We start from the raw sequence: 24,738 nt of genomic DNA on the forward strand, positions 1-24,738 counted from the left end.
TATCAGCTTTTGATTTAACAATTTTTAAATCAAAATTATTTCTTGCATAAAAATTTTTTACACTGCTTCACACAAAAGCAAATGCATAAACTTGATAGCTTTTTTTACCTCACATATTTTAAACTCATTTCTATGTTGGGGAACTGTACTTTTTCAGCTTGAAGTTATATGAGGGAATAAGTAATTGTATGGAAGAAGAGAATACTATAAAAATGTATTTAACTCCTAGAAAGTTTGATAGAAAGCTTTAGAAAGCTTCTATGAGAAAGAGTGCATCACCTGATAATTTATCACACGATTGAGAAAAAAGGAAAATTTTGTCTTATTTTTGGAACTAGCATATGAATTAAGAAAAACAGACCAGAATAAATAAGCACCACTTGGAGAGTGGAGGAGGGGGAAGGCAGAGAGAAAAATAGTGGTGTTTCCTCTTTTCAAAATGTCCAGAAAGAGACAGTATGGGAAAATGTTTAGGTGACCCATACTCTTCTTCTAAGTACCTAAGTGTAGGACTAGGAGAGAGTGAGTAGAAAGCAGTGAAGGTTAGGGAGAACAAGTAAGTAGGCTTGGATTGGATTCTAAATGATGTTTACAGGGTAATGGACTCTGAGCTATCAATAAAGACCCAAGAATGACATCACATAAATAGAAGTCTGGGCAAGAAAGGCTTTTAAATAATAAAGAGCAATAAGGATTATGTTAGAATTCTTGCATTTGAATTAGATTTATTACTTAATGAGGTAGCAGGAGACTTTAGCAGGCTTAAGTTTGGGTAATGAGAAAGGGGAGACATTAACAGTATACAAGCTTATTACAATTAATTACTGGAATATTCCACATAATTCCTATTGTTTTTGTTCTATCTATCCATGCAACCATCCATCTCTACTTGTCTATCATATGCTTATTTGAAAGTATATAAACTATATCATTTAATTTCAGAAAGCAATTTTTCAAGTATGTGGTATTGAATTCATTTGGAGGAATATATTTACAGTCTAAATCATATTTGACAGGTGTTAATGCCTGGACATTCTTAGCCCTATGAGATAGGTCAGGTGTTATTTCCATACAAATAAGGAAACAAACCCCCAAAATTCCCAAAGACCCCAGAAATAATTAATGAGGGGATTCTGATAATTTTCTTAAAGCATAATAACTGTAGTTTATTCCTATGTTTTATATTTTCCTAATATGAATCTTATTGTTGACAACAATTTGATATCCCTCTAGCTTGTCAGCTTCAAATTATTTTATTTCCCCATTCAGTCACTTACTTAAAAAAAAAAACATGATGTATAGCAAACTTTGAGAAGGAATGGAGATGTAGATATTAATAGAACTTGGTTATTTCCTTCAAAGGACTGACAGTTGTTTCAGAAATTCTAGCATGGGAAATATGCTTTTTACTGATTTAAGTGCATTAAAAAATTTTAAATCATCAAAATCATGTTACAGTATCAAGTATCATAGGTCAGAATAAGACTGCTGAAGTTCAAATCTTAGTTCTCCCACTTTCCAGTTGGGAGTCTTAAGAAATATCTCTCCAAATGATAGAGACTGAGTATTACATGCCTCATGGCAATATTGAAAAGATAAATGAGTCACTTCATGTTAAGTGCCTGGAAGAGGACCTGGCATACAGTAAGAATTTGACAAGTATTTTCTCTTTTATCACTAATGTACACGAGTCACTCATTCATATGATACACTACTATTGTCCAGTAGTGATTATATCACTCATTAGTCTAAGTTATTATAGGTATCATACACATTGTATGTACGTATGTTGAGAAACATCTTAATGTGCAAAGAGTACGTGTTTAAAATAGCAGCTACTGAACACCAGCAGTGCTGTCAGTCTGACTGAGGACACAGTGATACGTGTGTGAAATGTGTGAAAATTTATGTGAGGCATCTGAAAATTTAAAGAAGGCATTTTAATTAAAATTTCTATAAAACCTGGGATTTGGCCATTGGTCATTTTGTGATTCCTGTGGGTGAATTACCCACTGGACAACTTACACACCAGAAGATTTCTTCAGATACTGCCTCCTACTGGCAGTCTTATTTAACAAAAGACCCAAAGCACATTTCCTCACTGGGACTCAGAGGGTCCTATCTGGAGGTACAGGTATTTGAGAAGTAATCTCACATTGTGCAAAAGCACAGACTTAAGAATTTGCCTGGTATGAATCCCACCCGTCCCACTACTTACTAGTTGTGTAATCTTGGGGCAAATCCTTCCATCTCTCTGTGTTCAGCTTCTTCCTTTGTTAAAAGGAGGTAAAGATTAATACTAACTTCATGCTTTGAAGAGGAAGTAAATTAATAAATGCTAAAAGCTTAGCGAAAGTATGACCCATCATAAATACTATAATAAAAACGTTTGCCATTTTTTCTCCCCTTTGGCTACTCAATAGTTTAGCCATTTTAGAACAAGGATTAAATTAATTCCATGCTGCCTGTATCCTGCTTCCACATGTTTAATTCAGTGTGTATTAACTCTGCGATCAAGGAACGGCCTCCATCTTTAAGGGCAACACTCATCCCTGTGATGTTCTTTATCTGTTAAGTTCTTGCACATTATAAGAGAACTGGAATTAGCTTCCCTTCCTGGAGGGTCTCAGTCACCATTACCTAGGGTGCTAATTACTACGAGCAGATAAAAAGAAGGGTTCTCTGATAGGTGGCCTTATTTCCTAAAATGGCAGCTGCTCTATGACTGAATGCCCTATGGAAACAACTTTCATGGCAGGAACAAGTTCACAGACTGAGGGCAAAATCCAGTGACTCTCAGTCTCTCTTTACACAGGGCTGTGCATTTTTGTCCAGTTTCATTCCCCTCAAGGAAGTAGATTACAGGTCTGTGTTAAAATAAATTGTTGGCAGGAAGAAACATCGCCTTCTGAGACCATAGGCCCATTCATATGGGGGAGGACTCTAATCAAGGAACTTTGAGGAAGTCTCAAACTAAATCTTGGGAAAATTCCACCTCAGTCCTTTTATTTAACTTTCACCTGGTGGCAGATACAGAGCTTCTCCAGACACCTCAAGAAGCTTCTCAGTCAAGTGTGTCAGGTTTTCCTAGATCCTGTGAAGATCCTCCACTCTAAGAAAAAGTATGTTCTTTGCCTCTGAAAAGCAGGAGCCATTCCTTGATGGAAAATGCTATTCATTCCAACGTACCAAGCACTGAAGATAGAAAGAAATGCAAAGATAACACACTCCTCGTCTTCAAGTTGCTCATAATTCAGAATCACAAAATTTCAAATAATGAAATGAATAAATAAGTTACATGTGCTCAAATCATTACGTCTAAATCCCCATTTCCCTCTTTTAAAATAAGGCTAATAGCACCATGTATCTCATTGGACGTAAGGTGGAAGCATTGACATGATGAATGGAGAGGGCTTGGGCAGTGTCCTGTGTAAAGTAATCATTAATTCTTCATTACGTGCGTTTTTGTTATGCATGTAATATTCTATCGTTAGTATTGGATATATACCTCATTTAGCCATTAGTGTTGACCTCTATGTGATGGCATTCACAATGTGAATAATTAAAATACTTTGATAACTTTTATATCACTAACATTGCCAGCACAGTAAAAATCTTTGTGCTAAAAATTTCAGTCATTTTTGCTTAATACTAAGTAAATTAGACTAATTTTGCTTAAGATTAATTAAACAAGTTATCTTCTCAATGATTTCTATAAGGCTAGATCTATTTGAATAGAAAATTCTCATTGAAATAAAACTAAGAAATATCAGCACTTTAAAATGTTATCTGAGAAAAGTAGAATATAAAATTTATTTTGATTTGTTCAAACTTTGTAATATTACATTCCAAAAATTAGAAGTTACTATGTAAGAATTATTTTCATTTGTGTTGCATGTGTGTGCAGATAATACCTCTCTCTGTTCCTGCAGAACTGCTTCCCACCCTTTTCTACCTTTACTGAACTCTTTTGGGTGCTGGCTTCAGTTTGTGTTCAACCAGTGGGAAGCCTGAATAGGAGGTCAGGATGGTTATTGAAGCCTCACTTCTTCTTTGTAGGGCCATTTCAACAAGGCTGTGTCTGTGGTTGAAAGGTCACGGTTCTCCAATTGACCCTGTTTTCATCATGATCTGCTACTGGGTTGAGGTAAGCAACTATTCTCTGCACACTGCTTAAGGTCCCAGGGTAGTAACAACAGCTGTTGTTGTTAGCTCTGAAATAATGCAGGATCTCCTGAGGTTTCCCTATATTCTGCCCACACTTTAGAAATAGGCCCCCTTTTTAAGCTCTTTGAATTATCCCAATGTAAGTATACCATCTGTTCATGCTAAAATCCCAATGAAAACAAGCAATAAAAAAAATAAGGCAAATGACTTTTTTTAACATTTAAAAAAACTTGTCTCTGAAAAGAAGGAGAAAATCTGTACTTTTAAGTTTGAGTTGGGGAGACAGAAAGCACAAGGTTGAGAGTCTAGTCTCTTAGAATATTTAAGACCAAATTCTGATTTGGTCATTTATCACTTACCATTTACTTTATTTCTCTACAATCCAATGTTCTTATGAAAAGGGTTAGTAGCAAATGGTCGGTGGCTTCTATCTCATACTACTGATGTTAGAATTATATAAAAAGACATATGTAAAGTATAGAGCATAACACCTTGTACTGGGTAATCTTTCAATGAAGGTAGCTCCTACTTTATTATTTGTATCTGATAACACTGTAAACAGTTCAGGGCTTAAATTATTTTCTTTTTTATTACCATCACAAATTTAAACACTACGAAAAAAATCTGTGTGCACATTTTGAAGTAATTTTAAGTTATAACTCCATTGTAAAATTAAACACGCTCTGAGTCATTATATTAAAAATATTTTTTTAACTATCTATTGTAACCTGTAATTTTTAGCATTTCTACTACCTCCATAGAATATTACCTGGTAGAGTAGAACAATTCTAACAAGCAGAGTTAGATTATAAATAACTAAGACATTTACTAACCTTCTTTCTATAAAAATGTTACTCTAAACTACTGTTATTTATTCTATCCTCACAGATACTTTACTTGCCTGGGAGGTTCCTTGGGAACTGCTTGAAGCAGGTAACAGGAAATTCTGTGGGTAGGATTCAAGGTTCATAACCAGAGCCACATGAATTTTTTATCTTTTTGAAAATATTATACTAGAGTAGATTTGGCTTCTTTTGCAGGGAAGGGTTCATAATTTAAGCTTAACCAAAATCAAGAGAACAGCTATTATAAAAATGAAACACTGTATATAATACAAATATATATCCGTTGTTTATTTTTGCAGCCCTGAGGTCTCTACAAAAGGTATTAGACATAAGTACATATAGTTGGCCTTATATATATATATATCATAAACTGTCAAATCAACACATAGTATATTATATTTACAACTTATTTTCTTTAGGCAGCTTGATTTTAGATTTATAGTGCTATTGTATTTTTTACTGAAGTTATTATAGGGTTAATACGTTTTAAAATAAATATGATTTGGCAAGTATTTTTCCATGACATTATAAAAATCTTGAAAACACCATTTTACTAGAATAATCGCTATATAAATTTGCATAATTTATTTAAACACTTTCTGTGTATTTAGGTTCTTGTCAATTTTTCTGTATTTTAAATAACTACATAATGATAATCCTTCTAAGAAAGTATTCTTTTTAAGACTTATTTATTTATTTGAGAGAGAGAGAAAGAGAGAATGAGCAGGGGAAGGAGCAGAAGGAAAATCTCAAGCAGACTCCATGCTTAGCCCGGAGCTTGACCTGGGGTTTGATCTCAAGTCCCTGAGATCATGATCTGAGCTGGAATCAAGAGTCAGAGGCTTAACCAACTGAACCAACCAGGTGCCCTGTAAGAAAATATTTTTATAGTTATCAGATTACTTTCTAAGAATTTTTGAGCGGTAATAACGGACTTGACTACAAACCTATTTAGCTCTAACAATATACTGCTTTATTATTTTAAGTTTTACAGATTTTCATACATAACAGCAGGAAACATTCTTTCCTTTTTATTTTATTTTGCTAGTTTAATAGTTGAACGCTGATATATTACTGATTTATTTGCATTTCTTGTTTTACACTGAGATAAATTATTTTCTCTTTGGAGTATGCTATTTGTATTTCTTTTGTGTACTATGCAGCTTTTATCTTTGGAAGTTTTCTGTTTTCTAATGCTGATAATGAGAAATAGACAAGTTGTACTTTTAAAAACATGAGATACCCGTTGAGGTTAAGAAGACTAGGTGAACTAAAATCACATAGGGGGAATCCTCATTCAGAAGTAAGCTGATATATAAGCAGCTGCTTTTCAGAATGAACATATTTGCAGATGTGGGCATAGGTGTAGGATGAGACAGTGGACTGTTGCTAGAAAAAGGGAAACCAGCAAAGCTTTTAACTGATGTGTGAGACTGGAATGACCAAACATGAAGAATTCTGAGGACTGTACAACCTGGACCAAATTGTCAGACTCACTGCTGGTTAAAGGAGTTAGTGGGAAAACTGTGGAAAGGAAAGTAAAATCTCCCATAGACTTTCACTGCTTTGGAGTGGAAGAACTTCCCCCTGTCAAAAATAAATTGGATTTAAATAAAAGCAAAATAAGGCCAGAGATGAAGATTCTGGAATGAATGAATTCACACTTAGAATCTACAGCCAACATTATGTAGGAGCACTGATTCAGGGTTCAGATAGAGGTTCCAAGTCCAGTGTCAGAAGGTAGGTGCTGAGGACCATAAAAACCATCAGAGATTTTATGTTTAGTGTGTGCAGTGTGATCAGGTCAGAGGATGGAGGAGCCCTCAAAACCAAGAAGGAATTTCCCCTCGAAACACCTGACAAATTTTGAAATATTATTGGGCAGAAGCTAAAGAGAAAACCATTAAACAATTATCTCAAGCAGAACTAAACCCTCATAGTCTTTCAATATGGACAAAGACCCATAAGATGCTCAATTAAAGGTCCTGAAGTTCTACAGAGTTGTAGCTTAATGATGGTTAACCAAACGTAGTTGAGTGTTCTAAAACTTCCACCCTGCTCTAAATGAGCTGAATCCTAGATTGGATGGACATGACCAGCCCCAAACTGGATGGGGAAAGCAGAATCATCTCTGGTCATTTGCAGCCTCTAGACTTTTTACATAATGTATTTGCCAAATGAAGGGTGAATTTTTCAGGATGCAAGTTCTGCATCAGTAATTTTTTTTTTACAGAACATGAAAAGTAAAAACAAAAAAACAAACCCCAAAAAACACAAAAAACCATGAAAAGTTATGACTATGATAAATAACCTAAAGAATAGACAGTAGAAATAGATGAATAGATGATCAAATACTGATGTTAGTAGATGAGCTTATAATAATTGATATGTTCAAAATAGAAAAAAAAATTGCCAACTGAGATGAAAGAATGGAAATTTTCACCAGTTAATAGAATCTAAATCATTGTCATCCTCAAATATTTTAGAACTGAAAAAATGAAATATTTGAAATTAACTCAATGGATGGTTATATTGTTTATAGCATGATGCAGCACTGATGAGGTATAAGGCACATGAATAAAAGATGACCATACTGAGACCAATAAAGTAGAAAAGGGCAAGACAGAACACAACATAAGTGATTTAGACCATAGGTCGTACGGTCTAACATATAGTTAATTAGAGCTCCCGCAAAGCCCCATTCCCAGACAGTTGTTACTTTGTTTGTTTGTTGTTTGTTTGATTTTTAGAGAGACAGAGCACATGGGGGGTGGGGCAGAGGGAAAGGGAAAGAGAGAGAATCCCAATCAGGCTCCATACCCAGCACAGAGCCTGATGCAGGGCTTGATCTCACAACCCTGACATCATGACCTGAGCTGAAATCCAGAGTCAGGGGCTTAACCAACTGAGCCACCCAGGTGCCCTAACAGTTGTTACTTTGGACCTTTTTGTTCCCTTGCAAAAACCCTCTTCACAGGATTGTCTTTATTTAACTTGACTCAGAGGTCACTGAAGGCAAATAGGACTATCTCCAGAGTATTTACCAGCAACAATTAGCAGCAAGTGTTCAACACAACTGTGGTGGATGATAGCTGCCTAAAGTGTCCGCACCACTTGGGGCAAATGGGAGGCTGGACCAAAAAACTGAAAAGGAAAACCTAGGAAGTAATAATAATAATTAATAATAAGTTCATACAAGCTTTGAACATTTGTCATGTATTTCTGGTTATCTAAAAGGACAAATGCATATGCAGGGTAGTGAATTTGTCTGGGAAAGACCTTGGACTGTCCTTATCTCTCATTTATTTTAAGGCCCTATGGAAGCAAGAAGTGAATGCTGAGGCAGAGTTGTATACTGTAATGAAGGCATGTCCCCACACCCATCTATAAAACCCTTCAGCAGGGGCTAAGAGATTTACTGCTTCAAGGCTAACTAAATTCAGCAACATACAAAACAGGTTATACCCCATCACCAGTTGGGTTATTTCAGGAATGCAAGGTTGGTTGAACATCTGAAAATCAACTAAAGTAACACATAATAAAGACAGAAACAACATGATCATCTCAATAGATTCTCATCTATTTGAAGCATTTCATGAATATCTATTATCCTTTCATGAAAAAATTACTAGTAATAAAGAGAATTTCCATTAACCCAATAAGGTCTATCTATGAAAAACTCCAGCTAACATCATATTTAATGGTATAAGGCTAAATGTTTTCCCCTTAAGATCAGGAATTTATATACAAAGGAATTTATATACAAAAATTTATATATATATATAAATATATATAAAGGTATATTTATATACAAAGGTAACTGTTCTCACCACTATCATTCACCACAGTTCTGAGAGTTCTAGGCCGTAAAGTTTGGCAAGAAAATTTTTTAAAGGCACTCAGATTAGAAAGGAAGAAGTAAAATATCTCTATTTAAACACAGTATGATTTCAAAAATTTACTGACATCAATATGTTGTGACATAAAGAGAGCTGAAACAAATTTCAAATAGTTGAAATCACTGAGAGTAAATAGGTCTCTGATCACAAGAGTTTTAATAAAGTTAAATAAAATGGCATTTAATAACTTTAAAAGAACTAGAAAAACACACAAGTCTGGAATTTAAATAAGAGTGTTCTATATAACAAGGGAAAAGTGAAATCAAAATCAGAAAATAATTTGAACTGAATTATAATTAAAATATGTATATGACATATCAAAACTTACAAGTTATAATGCAATGCTTAGAGAGAAATGTATAGTCTTAAAGGCATATATTAGAAAAGAAATGCAAAAAAAAAAAAATCCAGTGATTTAAGCTTTCATCAAAAGAAGCTAGAATAAAAAGACAGAATTTTAAGTAAAAGGGTGAATAGAAAATGAAACAGACACACAAAAAAACTGAAAGCTATTTCTTTGACAAGATTTTAAATATTAATTAATTCCTAGTCTGGTAAGAAAAAAGAGGAAATAAAAAGTATCTATACGAAAAACACAAAAAGGCTATCACTACAGATTTCACAAACACTAAACCAATAATTACACACAAAAAATCCACAATTTGAATCTGATAGAAAAAAAGATCCTTAAATAAAATGCAATTTTCTGAGGTTAATAGAAGCAGAAATACACAATATGAATATGCTGGTATCAACTAAAGAAGCTGAAAATGTTACCGCAAAACTTCCCACAATGAAAATTTAAGACCCATGAGTTTCAGCAACGTTTTTTTCCAAACGTTTACGGAAGAAGCAATAGAAATATTCCACAAACTCTTTAGGAGAGAAAGAAGGAACCCTTCCCGGCTCATTCTTGAGGAGGAATAATTTTTTTACTGGTATGTGACAAGGGAATTAGAATAATAGAAAATGACAGACCAATCTCTCTCACAGATATGGATGTAAAACTTACTAAATAAAGACAGCGAATGGAATCCAGTGAATATATATACGGTCACCAAGTGGAGAAATACAGGGCAGGTAGAATCAATGTGTGCCATCCCATTAACAGATTGAAAAAGGGAAAAATCGTATGTTCCCTGAAAGATGCAGAAAAATGTACCTGATAAAATTTTGTTCCCATTCATTTTTTTTAAATGTAGCAAACAACATAGAGCTGTAACTTCCGTTCTCTGAAGCGTGTTTTCTCCTGACAGAATATAGTAACACAAATGAGCAAACCCAAGCACATTTCAAGCCTCTGCTTGTGCCATGGTGGTTGGCAGTTTATTGACCAAATTTACTCAAGTAGCTCGCCCAGAGAATAGTTTACTGTGCTTTCCTAACACCTAGGTGTCCTGAGTAGCTTCAGGACTGGTAGGGACAAAAGAAAAAAAAAAAAAAAAGAAAAAAAAAAAACCAAAAAACAGCAATTAGCTGGTCTCCAGGCCTTCCGCTACTACCTTTACTTTTAAACATAAAGACCTAAGGTCTCTTTGAAGAATAGGCTCAGAGATGAAAAGTAATTTGAGAAATGCTGTAATTCTATTCTAGCATTGCCTACGGAATATTCTTCCTTTTCTCCACTGAGAATATCAGCTTTACCTAAGATATGTTCTGTAGGCTCTGGACTATACAAATTCAGGAATGTTTTTTAGTATTCTGGGGCAAATATGATGCAATTAATATAGTTTTATAATTTTTTGATATGTGGTAGGCTTTCTCCCTTAAATTCTTTTTCTTATATATTCTTATTTTCACAAGGAACTTCAGAAACCTCTATTATTTTTAAGTCATTTTGAAATAAATATTCAAAATAATTCAAAAACAATGAAAATCTCTACTATTTAGTGCCTCACCTAAAAACAGAATGTGATCTTCTCTTATTAAATATATATATCATGTTGGGGGGGGTTGTTTGGCACTTTATTCATGAAATAATATAAAGTTATTCAAAGATACTTAGATTTTGCCACTAATTTTTGTTAATAGAATATTTTTCTTTTATATTCTAAACTGATTTTGATGGTATTGAGCAAATGCATTTATTTTATATTTTAATTTCATACAGGCTAATTATTCACTTGTTCACTCAATCTGGGCACTTGATTCCTCTCATAAAATAGACCACAAATAACTATAACATATACCTTACTTGTGTTTTATGTTTTAATGAATTTACTAAAGCTCTGGAGTGGGATAAAATAAATGTAATCTCCCCACAATTTGAAGACATTTTATGCCATTTTTCTTTTACCCTTTAGAGAAAGTAGATATTTCCAGTGAAAATGTTTTAATACTCATTTTGCATTTGATATGGGATTGTTTAGAACTGGGTGTAGCATTTTATAGGTGCCTGATAGAGGAAATCTTCCATTTACCTTTCAGTTAAAGCATGCTTTAAAGTTACACATTACACCCAGGGATATTCTGAATTTATGTAAGTTAGAGGATTCCAAAATCTGTAAATAAAATGGTAAATCTGTATTGTCATGAGTATGTCCCTACCATAAATAGATACAAATAGGCAAAAGAAAGCATGGAAATTAACAGAATAAAAGAAATATATCTCTGCAGTTTAGAAAAATCATTTGATTAGTTCACTCAAGATCTGGTCCTCCAGTTTTTACTTTAAGAGAATAACATGTTATCCTGTTTATACACAGTTAATAATGTATACATTAAAATCCATTTTGACTAAGATCATGTTTAAAATAAAGCACTTACATATTATCAATAATTACATACTGCAGGTTGTTACATTCCACTTCAATTATGTATCATGTTCTGTAAAATAAGGTACTGGCTATGAGAAATAGCTCTGGTCTCACCATCCTCTAGTTTATCTGTAACTTGGGCCATTGTTCAGTGAACACATACCTTGAATAATTACCGTATACTAAACCGTGTACTGTCCAGAACAGCAGCCATTAGTCACGTGCCACTACGCAACACTTAGGATGTGGCCAGTCCAGACTGAGGGCGCTATAATATACATAACTAATTACAAAGACTTGGTAGAAATAAAAAAGAATGTAAAATATCTCACTAATAATTTTTATATTGAGGTCCTGTTGAAATGATCTTTGGATATATTGGGTTACAGAGAGTGTTACTAATTTTGTGTTTTTTAAAAAAAATAGGTCTAATAGAAAATCTAAGTTGCACATGTGACTTACATTATGTTAATATTAGACACAGTTGGGACACTTAACGATACAGATATCAAAATGCATATAACCTTGCTCTCAATGGTGATGTTTATGATTTCTGATGCTTTTCAGTTTATTGAAAACTCACAAATAACCTGTTCAGGTAATTACTTTTATTTATTTTACACTCTAGGTAGGAAAGGTTGGAAATGGTTAAGCTATTTTTTCAGTGTTTTAGAGTTGGTATAGACCGAAGGTAGAATGTAAATCTAAACTTAGCTAGTATTCAAAGGCAGCTCTACAGAGGACGTAGGCCCAATAGAAAATAATAAAAATATAAGATGGTAGGTTTTGGCACATAAAGAGGTTCAAAGATGTTGCCTAGAGAAAATTTTAACTCTATAGTCTACTTCATGCAGAGTTGAAAGGATAACTGTTTGGGCAAAGATACAAATCTGTTGCTTCTTATTTTTTAACTAAAAGCCAACTTTTCAACTCCATATCTGGTTTTAATAAAAGCCTCATGTTGTCTCCCGCAAAATGTCCCTATTGAGTCAGTTCCCTTCCGGTGCTGCTGAGTTAATTGATGTGAGATGTGCTAAGCTTTCATTCTTATAGGGACACCTAGGTGGCTCAGTCAGTTGAGTGACTGACTCTTGATTTCTGTTCAGGTCATGATCTCAGGGTCTTGGGATCAAGCCACTATTCGGCTTCATTCTCAGCGGGGAGTCTGATTCAGATTCTTGCCCTCCCTCTGTGCCTGCCCCCCCCACCCCCCATGCACACTCTCTCTCTCATAAACAAATCTTTATTAAAGAAACAAACAAAGCTTTCATTCTTTTAGAATCTGAAATCAAAGCCTTTGCATCAATAAGACCACCATCAGGCTATACAGTTTCAAGATGGTGCTTCTACTTTACCTTGGAAAAGCTTTCAACATTTAGAAATATACTCTTGGGTTTTTATCACAAGCAACTATAATAAATAGCCAAAAAAAAGAGAGAGAGAGAAAAGTGAGAAAGAGATAGTACACCCACATTTCTGTTCTCAGCATGATTCAGAAGTTGCTCACATCAATTCTGATTACATTTCATTTCCCTAGACTTAGTCACAGGAGTGTTTGGTATTTGAAAGGAGGCTGGGAGATACAGCCCCTGACCTAGTGTCCAGATGCTCAGGGGGCTCCCACTAAAGGTAAGGGGAGGATTGACAGAGGTTCACAATTACTACTGTGTACCAGTCATATTTGCCTAACGCCTTTCCAAGCAACTTCCAGATTATGTTGAAAAGGTAGTCTCTATTCTCAGATCCATCACTTTCTTATAACTGTAATCAAGTTGGTATATTCTCTTAATAGCCAGTTATTTTTAATATGTGAAATGAAGTTATTTAAGCACAATGATGTTAATATTCCACGGTTATACCACAAAGATTCGCTGCACGGTAAAGTTCTCAAGTAAATTCAAATAAGGTATTTTAATTATGAAGGAAAAATTGTTTTAAGTACCATCATTCAAAGCCATCAAAATTGGGGCTAATGACAACTAAAAATGATGTGAATATTCTTTCATAAAGTTATCAAAAAAAGATAATTCAAAATGAGAAAAGAAAATATTTCAGAGAAATAAGACCTACGGAGCAGACAATATGATTTATGCACATAAACACTCCCCCACACACAAACACAAGATACATGTGTATATTTTCCATTTAACATTGGCAAAATTCTTCAAGGCAAGCTTTCCATTTTCCAAATGAAGAAAACAGGTTTTAGAGACATTATGTAAACTAAGCTGGTAAGGAACAGAACTGATAATATAATCCATATGTGATTCCAATGCCAGAGCTAAGACTTAAGCATTTATTCACACTTTATAGTGATTGAGCCAAACATTACTTTATTAAAGATTCTTAGGTTTAAAAACAGCAGCAACATTATCAAAAGTAATCTTACTACATTGATTTTAATTCTAAACAATACTTCTTTGCTTTGGAGCAAAGATATTGGAAGCTTCAATTAGGTTGCTAGTAACTGAATAGGGAAAATTTTTTTTACTATTTACCCATTTATTTTTTTAAAGATTTTTTAAAATTTATTTATTCAACAGAGAGAGAGACAGCCAGTGAGAGAGGGAACACAAGCAGGGGGAGTGGGAGAGGCAGAAGCAGGCTCATAGCGGAGGAGCCTGATGTGGGGCTTGATCCCATAACGCCGGGATCACTCCCTGAGCCGAAGGCAGATGCTTAACCGCTGTGCCACCCAGGCCCCATTATTTACCCATTTAATTCGTAATAAGATTTTCTAAGTAATAAATATAAAGAATTCATATTTTAGTGATGGAAATTGTATAATTTTATTGATTTTGTTAATTTTTGCTAAGTAAGAGATGCCTAAGGTTAGAACCATATCTTCATATGCTGTCATTGAGTGAATCAAAAATGTTTGATCCCTGATGAAATATTCACATTTTGTCCAACAGAAATCAATATTGATTCATCATCTTTAGTTCACTGGAGGCAACATCCAAGTGTCAAACTACAAGCTCGTCAGGTTCATTAACAATTAAATTTCCTTTAAAACAGAGAAGTGGGGAATTGAATTTGCTTATTGTAAATAGAAAAAAGATTGGATTGCAGCCTGGTTCCCAGAATGATTGAATCCTTTCTGGGTGAGGCAGTATTAAATAAGATGATTAAAAAGATACGGCATTTTTTTCTTTTATAATGTGAATGGATCAGCTTTCAGGGTGAGTGCCAGAGGTAACATACAGCCACTCAATCAGTTGGAAAAATGAGGAATGGAAAACTTATGGAAAATTAACATTGTTTAAAATGTCCAGAATAGGGCAGATGGAGCCTTCTCCAACTTCCAGCTATCTGGCAGCAGCAGGACATACTAAAACCAAGTCTTCACCCTAGATTGTATAGTTAATGGGGAGAGGAGAGAAAAACAAGCCACTGAGAAAGTTTCTGAATGTTGCTTGCCCTTCCCTGCAAATACATCCAGGTGAAGAGCAGTTCATACTTGTTATAGGGCATGGCTGCCTCAGAGAAGCACTTTAAGACATAGGAGCTTTCTTTGAATACTGGGAAATATAAACGTCAAGGTGATGTCATCTGGAAGTATTGAATTAAGTTCTTTTGATATTTTATGTGGTAAATAGTTAAGTATCGTAGAAAAGAGATGATTGCAAATGTTGAATCATTTTTATGAAGTGTCTTAGTATATAATATAGGAAAACAACTTTGCGTCACTTTTCTGGAGACCATCTCAATGCTGCACAAAGTCATTTTTTCTTAGTTCTCAAGAATAGGGCTTGACATACAATTATGAAATAGGTGCTTTCTACCTGCCTTCATATTCTTTATTTCATCGTGAGTTCAGTAACCTAATACTCTTCCTCACATCTACTTTGAAAATACATTCTCAGCTACTTTGCTCCATTTAGCATTTATAACAGCTTTATAATACTTGGTAAGATTTATTTATACACGGACATTCCATGCCCCATAATTAATCCAATATTAGGATGCCTGGTGTTATCATTAATCCCCAGCCTGCTAAAATGAATTCCCAAATATTCTTTAAAAGGGAAAGACTCAGCCCTAATATTCTCTATTCTATCATTCAGATGTTTAACAAATGAATTTTTGGCTATTACTCTCTCAAAAATATTTTAGTATCGTGTAATGGACATTAACTTTATATTTTGGATAATAATCCAATACTATATTTGCCATCCAGTTAACTTTTGATTTCAATTATTATAATTTTAAGATCAAGAATTCCCATTTGGTTTTCATTTATGGTTTCTAATTGTCCCTTTCAAATGGTCTGTTAACTCACTAAGACCATATTTCCTTTTCATATATTTTCATAATTATTTGAATATTTTGTAGTAGATACAGTTTGATAAATCCAACATATGTGCCATCACTGGGTCGGCTCCTATTGACTACGTTTAAAAATTTTTTTTTAATTTTTAGTATGGAACACATTCTCATGTTTGAGTGACCAGTATTTTCAAACAAATTTTATATTGGACATTTTGGCTTATACATCGTGCAGCTACTCAATTCTGTGACTGTCCTCTAATGGTGTGGATTTTAGTTTAATAGGCAGCTCCATTACTGGCTGATCACTGTGAACTTGGACAGGCTTTATTTTATGTCTTTTATGCCTGGGGAAAGCCCACTGTGTCTCTCAGACCTCTCTAAACTATCAAGAGTCAATCTCCAAATTCTGTTTCTTTACATAGATTCTATGAAGGTTTCAGACCATGTTAGGGTCAGTCTATGGAAGTCTTTTTCTGGAAGGATGTAACACCTAAAGCATGGCCTCAGTGGAGTCTTTGTTAGGTATCAGTGCAGTAATGATGTGTCCAAATCCCAGTGTCTCCAGAATGTTGCAGCTTTTAGTATTCTTCCTTCATTTTGAATCTCACAGCTGCTGATTTCTGGCAAGGCTATACGGTCTCATTCTGTGTATAGATAGCCCAATCCTTACCCAAGCACGTTTGGGGACCTTTGCTTGGCTTCTTTGGACTCTTCTATACTGCTCTCATCTATAGAGTATAGCTGCTTCATCTGTCCCAAACTCTGATTTTTGCCCTCTCTACTCAGCAGGACCACATGGTTTGGACTCCACTTCACTGCACACTGGTGAGAAATCTGTCCCCATAGAAAGAGCAACATTGAAGGTGGGACTTCCATTGTGCGTGTCCATTTCCTCAAGGATAAAGTTCTTGCATTGGCTGTTGCCCAATGCTGTAATACAGCTCATATGTTTATACATATCTACGTGTACATACATGTACACATTTAATTTTCTCATCACGTACAGTGGGAGGATTAAGTGTGGTCTGAGAGCTCAACGGAAAGAAATGTTCTAGAAAGAGTTGAAATATTTTTTTGTTTTTATAAAATGATTATAAATAATTTTACCCTTCACCATTGCACTTAGGAATTTTAGTATATATTGAATCTTATTTTTCCAGCATTCTTCCATGTAAAATGAGTTTTGTTAGAGATTGCTAGGGATTTACTTCTTGACATATTTCACCCATTTCTTTAGACTTTTTAAGTATATCTAGAGCATTTCCAATTTGATTTCCAGACAAGTGTTCAGAAAAGAAACACAAAGTGGATGTTTCCAGTGGTTTATGTTTAATTGTATAACATCATCTCTGAACCAGTTTTTAAAGCATAAGCATCAATTAAAGAGGAATCAACTTGAAATAAACATACTTTAAAAATTCATTTACTTTTTCCACAGTATTTTCACTGCAAGATTCCAAGATGAATATGTCCAGAATTCAAATTGCACTGAGTTCTTTCTGTAGCTGTCTTTATAGCTTTATTCATCTTTAAATGTATTTCAGTCCAATATTGAATTTATATCTGCTAAGTTTATCCACCAAATATTTTCAAAAATTGAGGAGTCATGATTTTAGGACAGTATGAAAACTAGTTATCATTAATTTAATATTTTTAATAAAATGTTTTTAAAGGTTGCAATTCACTGGCAGGACACAGCGTTTAATCCTTTGTCCCCTAGGAGCACCTTCTATTAGTAAGTTTCTCTTACTTGTGCATTTCCTACCAGGATATGTGTCTGGATTCTTACACAATGTGTTAATCATATCATTAATTAAATATCTAGGCATTGACCTTATTTCTTAATCTTTTGAAGATCATAACTAATACAAAAATTATTCCTAGAGTTACTGCATTGCTGTCTAGTGGAACAGGTTTCATTGCAGATGGGTTAGCCCCTCTATTGGCAGATACAATGCACCAGCATTGGCTATTGAACCTAAATGGTAAGGAAATAATTGTTTTCCTTAACTGTACCTCATTCACTAGCAATTGTTTATCTTATGGAATATGACTTTTCTTCCAAGTGATCTTGGGCTTTTGGAAAATTTGAGAACTGCCAAGACATGGCAGAACTGTAGAGTATAAGAGAGTAGTGTGAAATAAAGATTAAAATGTAAATTAGGTAGACCATAAAGGAAATCATAAGAAAAAAAAATGTTACAAAATGAACCTAGGGAGGAAAATTTCACTAAAGAGTTTAATTTAGAAAAAAAAGAGTTTAATTTTATCCGTTATTCATTTGACATTATCCAAGAGCCTTTGAAGGATTTTAAGTAAGCATGTAATGAGGTCAAATCTTCATTTTGGTATGCCAAAGACACATCAACCACCCAAATGCTAGCAATGACTTTCCCAAAGTGAGACAACTATAGTTGGCTATGGTAACTGTGTCCTTTATTCATTCCCACATTCCTCTCTACTACTCTTTATTGTCAGGCACATTCATCCCTGGGGCCATGCATTCAGAGTTATCCTTCTCTCATTGAGGAAGGAAAGTGTCTAGAGGATTGATCTTAGGTTCATATGAGGATAAGCAATTTGATTAACTTAGCACTTGAGAAGATGGATTTCAAAACCTCTTCTGTGTTAACAATGACATGTCATTTATCACTTGAATAGTTTCAGATAAAAGCCTTAATATCAGCTAGTGGGAACTTCTGGTAATTTCTAATGATATGAAAAGCACAAAGAAAAATTCACTGGGAATATGAAAATCTCTTGACTCCTAGACAGATTCTTGACAAGGAGAAGAGTTTGGAAGATCACAAATAATAGACGTTCACTTGTGCCATTCTTATTTAGAAACATAATGAGAAATTAAATAATGGAAAATATTTATATGCTTAAATCTTTTTTTTTTTTTAAGATTTTACTTATTTATTCGACAGAGATAGAGACAGCCAGCGAGAGAGGGAACACAAGCAAGGGGAGTGGGAGAGGAAGAAGCAGGCTCATAGCGGAGGAGCCTGATGTGGGGCTCGATCCCATAACGCTGGGATCACGCCCTGAGCCAAAGGCAGACGCTTAACCGCTGTGCCACCCAGGTGCCCCTATATGCTTAAATCTTATCAGCAATAGTTGATTAGCAGTTTTGTTGTATTCCCAATTTTTAGTTGCTCACATATTTAATAATCATTATAAATCTTGTTATTTTGCCACAAAAACAACAAATTTTAGATTTGAAAGACTGTTCAGCCCAACATTTTCCCTCTTATTCTTCTTATTGAAACATCCTTAATTCTCTACTTTCCTTAAGTGTCAAGGTTTTCTAAATTTTTCCAGTGTTCACTATTTTTTCCTTAGATAAGCAATTTTCAAATCTCATGTCCTCTCAAAATGTTTCACTGGGCAATACATCTTGAGAAAAGATGGGCCAAGACATGGAAGGCAAAGCCAGTAACTGAAGAAATTATTATAAAATAAAGGAATTTACCTTCTCTGAATTTTCTGATCCAGTCATATCAGAGGTAAGGACTCCAGGACAAAAAAAAAAGGGTTACCAGTAGGCAGATCATAGGTTCCTGGCATACCTTAGACAGAATTTAATCCTGTTGTCCTAACATCAAATCTTGTTAAAGTCCTCTGTCCTCAAAATTGCCAAAATTTAAATGACATGTTTTATGATCATAAGTATAAGTAGTAAGATGAATTTTAGGCAGAAATTTATTTTCTTTTAGCCAGATCCTCTCTTTTGGGACCCAACAATGTCCAAACTACATTTTGTTATGTCTTTTTGCTTAATTTATACTCCTAACATAGAAAATATCTGGGGGGTGCTGTGCTGGGAGCCTAACCCTACCTTGTTTTACCATCTTCAAACCTTCCTTAAAAATGTGTATTCATCATAGTTCCTAGAGTGAACAGATTTAGGAACTTTAAAAGGCAAGTAAAATCTCTCATTTCTCTATCATTCAATCATGTTTCCTCTGAGACAAAGTATAATGACCGAGTAACTTAGCCTAAGGTGGAGCAAGTAGAGACAAGAGATTTAAAAAAAGAAAAAAGAAAAAAAAAAACAACCTCCCAATACATTTCCTGCCATGTATTTCTTTGCTTTTCTGGTAGTACCTTTCATAGAAAAGTCCTCATTAAACATTTGGTGAATGAATGAATGACCTGGAATGAACTATGTCTCTATATAAAATCTGAGGTGACCAGGACACCTTCCAATTTCAGAAAATGATATTAGGCAGCTGTGACCCTTGAGAGACTTGCTTCAGCTGGAGCTCATATAAATTCAGCATGTTAAAGAATGTTAATCTTTTGTTGTTGAATATTCAGAAGTATAGCAACTGGTTAGAAATTGCTTGAAATTTATTTCTGTTTATCGAAGTGTTCCCAGCCTTAAAATGAGCTGCTCCCAAAATTAGTGGAGTAATTTTGATGAGGTGATTTTCATGAAGGCTTAGACAGAGCTAGGGATATATGTGAAAAAGCCCAAAGGAGCATGTATGGATGGCCATGTTGAAAAGGCATTACGGAATCTACCTACGGGACTGGCGTCACAGCTCATGCCTGGCAGTTTTGGAGAGATACTTCAGGGCTTGAAGCAGAACCAAGTCCTTGCTTTGTAAATCATGGGGCACCAAGAGGACTGCTTTAATGGCCATATGACAATGTCTGCATCTGACTTGGAAGAAAATTTCTCCTGACATCTGCAAGATGTGGCATTTTTTTGTTGTTTTGATGCAATGGAGCCTCTAGAAGATGCAGTAATACCTTGACATCTTGAAGGTTTTGTCTTAGGTGTCAGTACTTGGGCACTAGCAGCAGTGGTGGTCATGAGGAGCATGGAGGTGACTTCACAGGTGGTAAAAATCAGTAATATTGAGAGCAAGTGAGGAAGAACATAAGGGCATCAGGTGACAAAAAACTCAAAGTACCAACCAGCCAGAGTGTGGTGTATGTATACAAAGGTGCTAATGGAGGAGGGTTATTGTTCTTCATAAACTTGGAAGTGTGCCATTAGCTTTTAAGGGCATAAGCCACAGAAATGATGATTATTCTTTACATAGCTCCATTTGTACCCACTACTCTCTGACATGACTATATAAAATAGTTTCTGTGATTCACTTATATAGATCTTTGTTTTTTAAAAGAAAGTCACAGTCACTATCTTAGAAGGACCAATTTAATATTTCAGCCTCTGTCAAGCTTGACTCTTGACATGCCCCTAGGTTAGCTGTGCTAGATAAGCAAATAAAAATATGGTACACTTATTTTAACTTTATACAAACAAATATAATAATGTCCCAAATAGAGATTGCTGGGAATATGATGAATAGGAGGACCCTAAGCTCACTCTGTCCCATGGGTACGACTAGAAAACACTCACATCAGCGTAAATATACCCAGAAAACAACCCAAAGACTGACAGAACAACCTCCACAAGTAAATGTAGAGAAGTGGCCACGTAAGAAAGGGTAGGAAACAGGGACATGGTAGGGATCTAAATGAACCCACTGGACTGTCCATAGGAGGGAGGAATGCTGTGGGCATGGAGAGGGGAGAGAAAGAGAACCTCACACCTGGGAGCCTGCACTGGGAAGACAAATCCCCGTAACATGTGCTTTGAAAACCACACAGGCTGAATTTCACAAGCTCTTACAACCAGCAGGAATTTTAAGAATCAGCAGGCTCCTCTGTGAGAGAGGAAACCGAGTCCCTGACCCTAAAAAGGAAAGCACAACGAACAGACCACAGAGATAAAGCATAGAAGCAGCAGTCTGAAAAATGCCTGGGGCATACCAGGGGGAGAGTTGTTTACTCATCTCAGAGTATCCTAAAATGTGTATGGAACCACAAAAGACCCCGAAGAGCCAAAACAATCTTCAGAAAGAAAACCAAAGCTGGAGGAATCACAATTCCAGACTTGAAATTACACTACAAAGCTGTAGTAATCAAAACAGTATGGTACAGCACAAAGGTAGACACGTAGGTCAATAGAACACAACAGAGAGCCCAGAAACAAACCAGGATTATATGGTCAAGTAATCTTTGACAAATAGGGCAAGAATATATGCAATGGGAAAAAGTCTCTTTAACAAATGGTGTTGGGAAAACTGGACAGCTACATGTAAAAAAAAATCAAACTTGACCACTTTTTCACTCCATACACAAAATGAACTCAAAATAGACTAAGGACGTGAGACCTGAAACCATAAAAATCTTAGAAGAGAGCATAGCCAGTAATTTCTCTGACACTTGGCGATAACACCTTTCTAGATAGGTCTCCTGAAGCAAGGGCAACAAAAGCAAAAATGAACTATTGGGACTACATCAAAATAAAAAGCATCTTCACAGCAATGGAAACAATCAACAAAACTAAAAGATAATCTATTGAACTGGAGAAGATATTTGCAAATGACATACCTGATAAAGGGTTAGTATTAAAAATATATAAAGAACTGATACAGCTCAACACCAAAAAAACACAAATAATCTAAAAAATGGGCAGAAGACATAAACAGACATTTCTACAAAAAAAGACAGATGGCCAACAGACACATAAAAAAAATGCTCAGCATCACCCCTCATCAGGAAAATGCAAATCAGAACCACAATGAGATATCACCTCATACCTGTCAGAATAGCTAAAATCAAAACACAAAAAACAAGTGTTGGTGAGGATGTGGTGAAAAATTAACCCTTGTGCCCTGTGGGTGGAAATGCAAACTGGTACAGACACTGTGGAAAATAATGTGGAAGTTTCCTTAAAAAATTAAAAATAGAACCATTTGTATGATCCAGTAATTGCACTACTGGGTATTTACCAGAAGAATATGAAAACATTAATTCGAAAGGATATATGCATTCCTATGTTTATTGCAGCATTACTTACAAAAGTCAAATTATGGAAGCAGTCCAAGTGTCCATCAACAGATGAATGTATAAAGAAGACGTGGTATATGTACACACACACACACACAATGGAATAATATTCTGCCATAAAAAAAAAAAACGAGATCTTGCCATTTGCAACAACATGGATGACCCTAGAGAGTATAATGCTAAGGAAATCAATCAGAGAGAGACCGATATCATGATTTCACTCATATGTGGAATTTAAGAAACAAAGGGTAAAAAAGGGACAAGTGAAAAAAAAATAGACTCTAAAGTATAGATAACAAACATGGTTACCAGAGGGAAGGTAGGTGCAAGGAATGGGTGAAATAGGTGAAGGGGATTAAGAGTACACTTATCTTGATGAGCACTGAGTAATATATCAAATTGTCAAATCACTATATTGTACACCCAAAACTAATTTAACATTGCTAACTATACTGGAAGTTTTTAAAAAGTTGTTCATCTAAAATTCAAATTTAACAGGGTAATTTTACTTGGCAACTTTTAGATTTCTAGGTTTGTTCCAGGTAGCCATCTCATCTTTGCAAAGGTGGAGGTATGGGGACTTGCATTACAAATAATTCTATTTGACTCTCGCTCTGCAATCACTTGGCTCCCTTCTTCACTGGTACCCCTGCCTCTGGTTGGCACTCTCCATAGCTCAGGCCTTCGGGCTGCAGCTGAGCGAGCATTTCCCTGAGTCAGCTTCTACAGTTAGCAATTCTTCATCATCAATTAGCCTCTTGCTCTTCTGCGCTCCTTTCTAATAGCAAAACTTATTCATTTCTCTTGCCCACTTCTTTATAGGGGGTGTAACTTAGAAAAAAGAATTTTTCCTTTTCTTTTTCTTTTGCCATACAGCTCTCTTTCCAGGGGTGGGTATGTGGATAATGATGGTGATTGGTGTGAAGTATATTCAAGAACATTTAGTATAATACTCAGCAGTGTTGTTCTTCCCAATATTGACTCCCTGTCTCTAAAGTTGCCCACTACAATGAAATGATGCTCAACATTACTGATCATCTGGGAAATACAAATCAAAACTACAAGGATATATCAACTCATACGAGTCACAAAGTCTAAAATCAACAACACAAGAAACAACAGATTTTGGCAAGGATGTGGAGAAAGGAATACCCTCTTGCACCGTTGGTGGGAATGCAAACTGGTGAAGCCAATCTGGAAAACAGTAGGGACATTCCTCAAAAAGTTAAAAATAGAGCTACCCTACAAACTGCACGACTAGGTAATTTAGCCAAAGAATATAAAAATACTAATTCAAAGGGATACATATACTCCAATATTTATAGCAGCATTATATTCCATAGCCAAATTATGGAAATAGCCCATGTGTCCATTGACCAATAAATGGATGAAGAAGTAGAATACACACACACACACACACACACACACACACACACACACACTGGAATATTATTCAGCCATAAAAAAAGAACAGAATCTTGCCATTTGCAATGACATGGCTGGAGCTAGAGAGTATTATGCTAAGTGAAATAAATCAGAGAAAAACAAATAGCATATTATTTCACTCGTGTGTAATTTAAGATACAAAACAAATAAACAATGGGGGAAAAAGAGAAAGATCAACCAGGAAACAGACTCCTAACTACAGAGAACTGATGGTTACCAGAGGGAAGGTGGTTAGAGACGTGGGCTACCTAGGTGGTGGGGTTAAGGAGAGCACTTGTAGGGATGAGCAGCAGGTGTTGTATGGAAGTGCTAACTCACTATATTGTAGACCTGAAATGAATATTACATAGCTTAACTAATTGGAATTTAAATAAAAACTTGTAAAAAAAATAGTTGCCCACTATACAGAACTCCTTCCTTCCTGTGGAAATGTTTGTCTAAGGAAAACAATTGTTCTTCCATGACTTATTCCCTGCCTCA

The 24,738-nt window shown here is 35.1% G+C and overlaps 1 protein-coding gene across 7 annotated transcripts in view; it reads left to right on the plus strand.

Moving 5' to 3' along the window:
* The window catches only part of LOC148110331 (uncharacterized), a 227,371-nt gene that overhangs the window by 192,757 nt on the left and 9,876 nt on the right, over positions 1-24,738 (plus strand). For all 7 annotated transcript variants that reach the window (XR_015723784.1, XR_015723782.1, XR_015723783.1 and 4 more), the window contains 2 exons: positions 4,060-4,147; positions 5,056-5,100. Coding sequence is in view for 4 of the 7 variants with exons in the window: in XM_087860738.1 (XP_087716864.1) it covers positions 4,060-4,147; positions 5,056-5,100 (133 nt within the window). In the remaining 3 variants the exon portion in view is untranslated. The remainder of the gene's footprint in view (positions 1-4,059; positions 4,148-5,055; positions 5,101-24,738) is intronic.

This window comes from Ursus americanus, chromosome 3 (assembly GCF_024610735.1).
Source record: "Ursus americanus isolate L20-20 chromosome 3, mUrsAme1.1.p, whole genome shotgun sequence".
NCBI lineage: Eukaryota > Metazoa > Chordata > Mammalia > Carnivora > Ursidae > Ursus > Ursus americanus.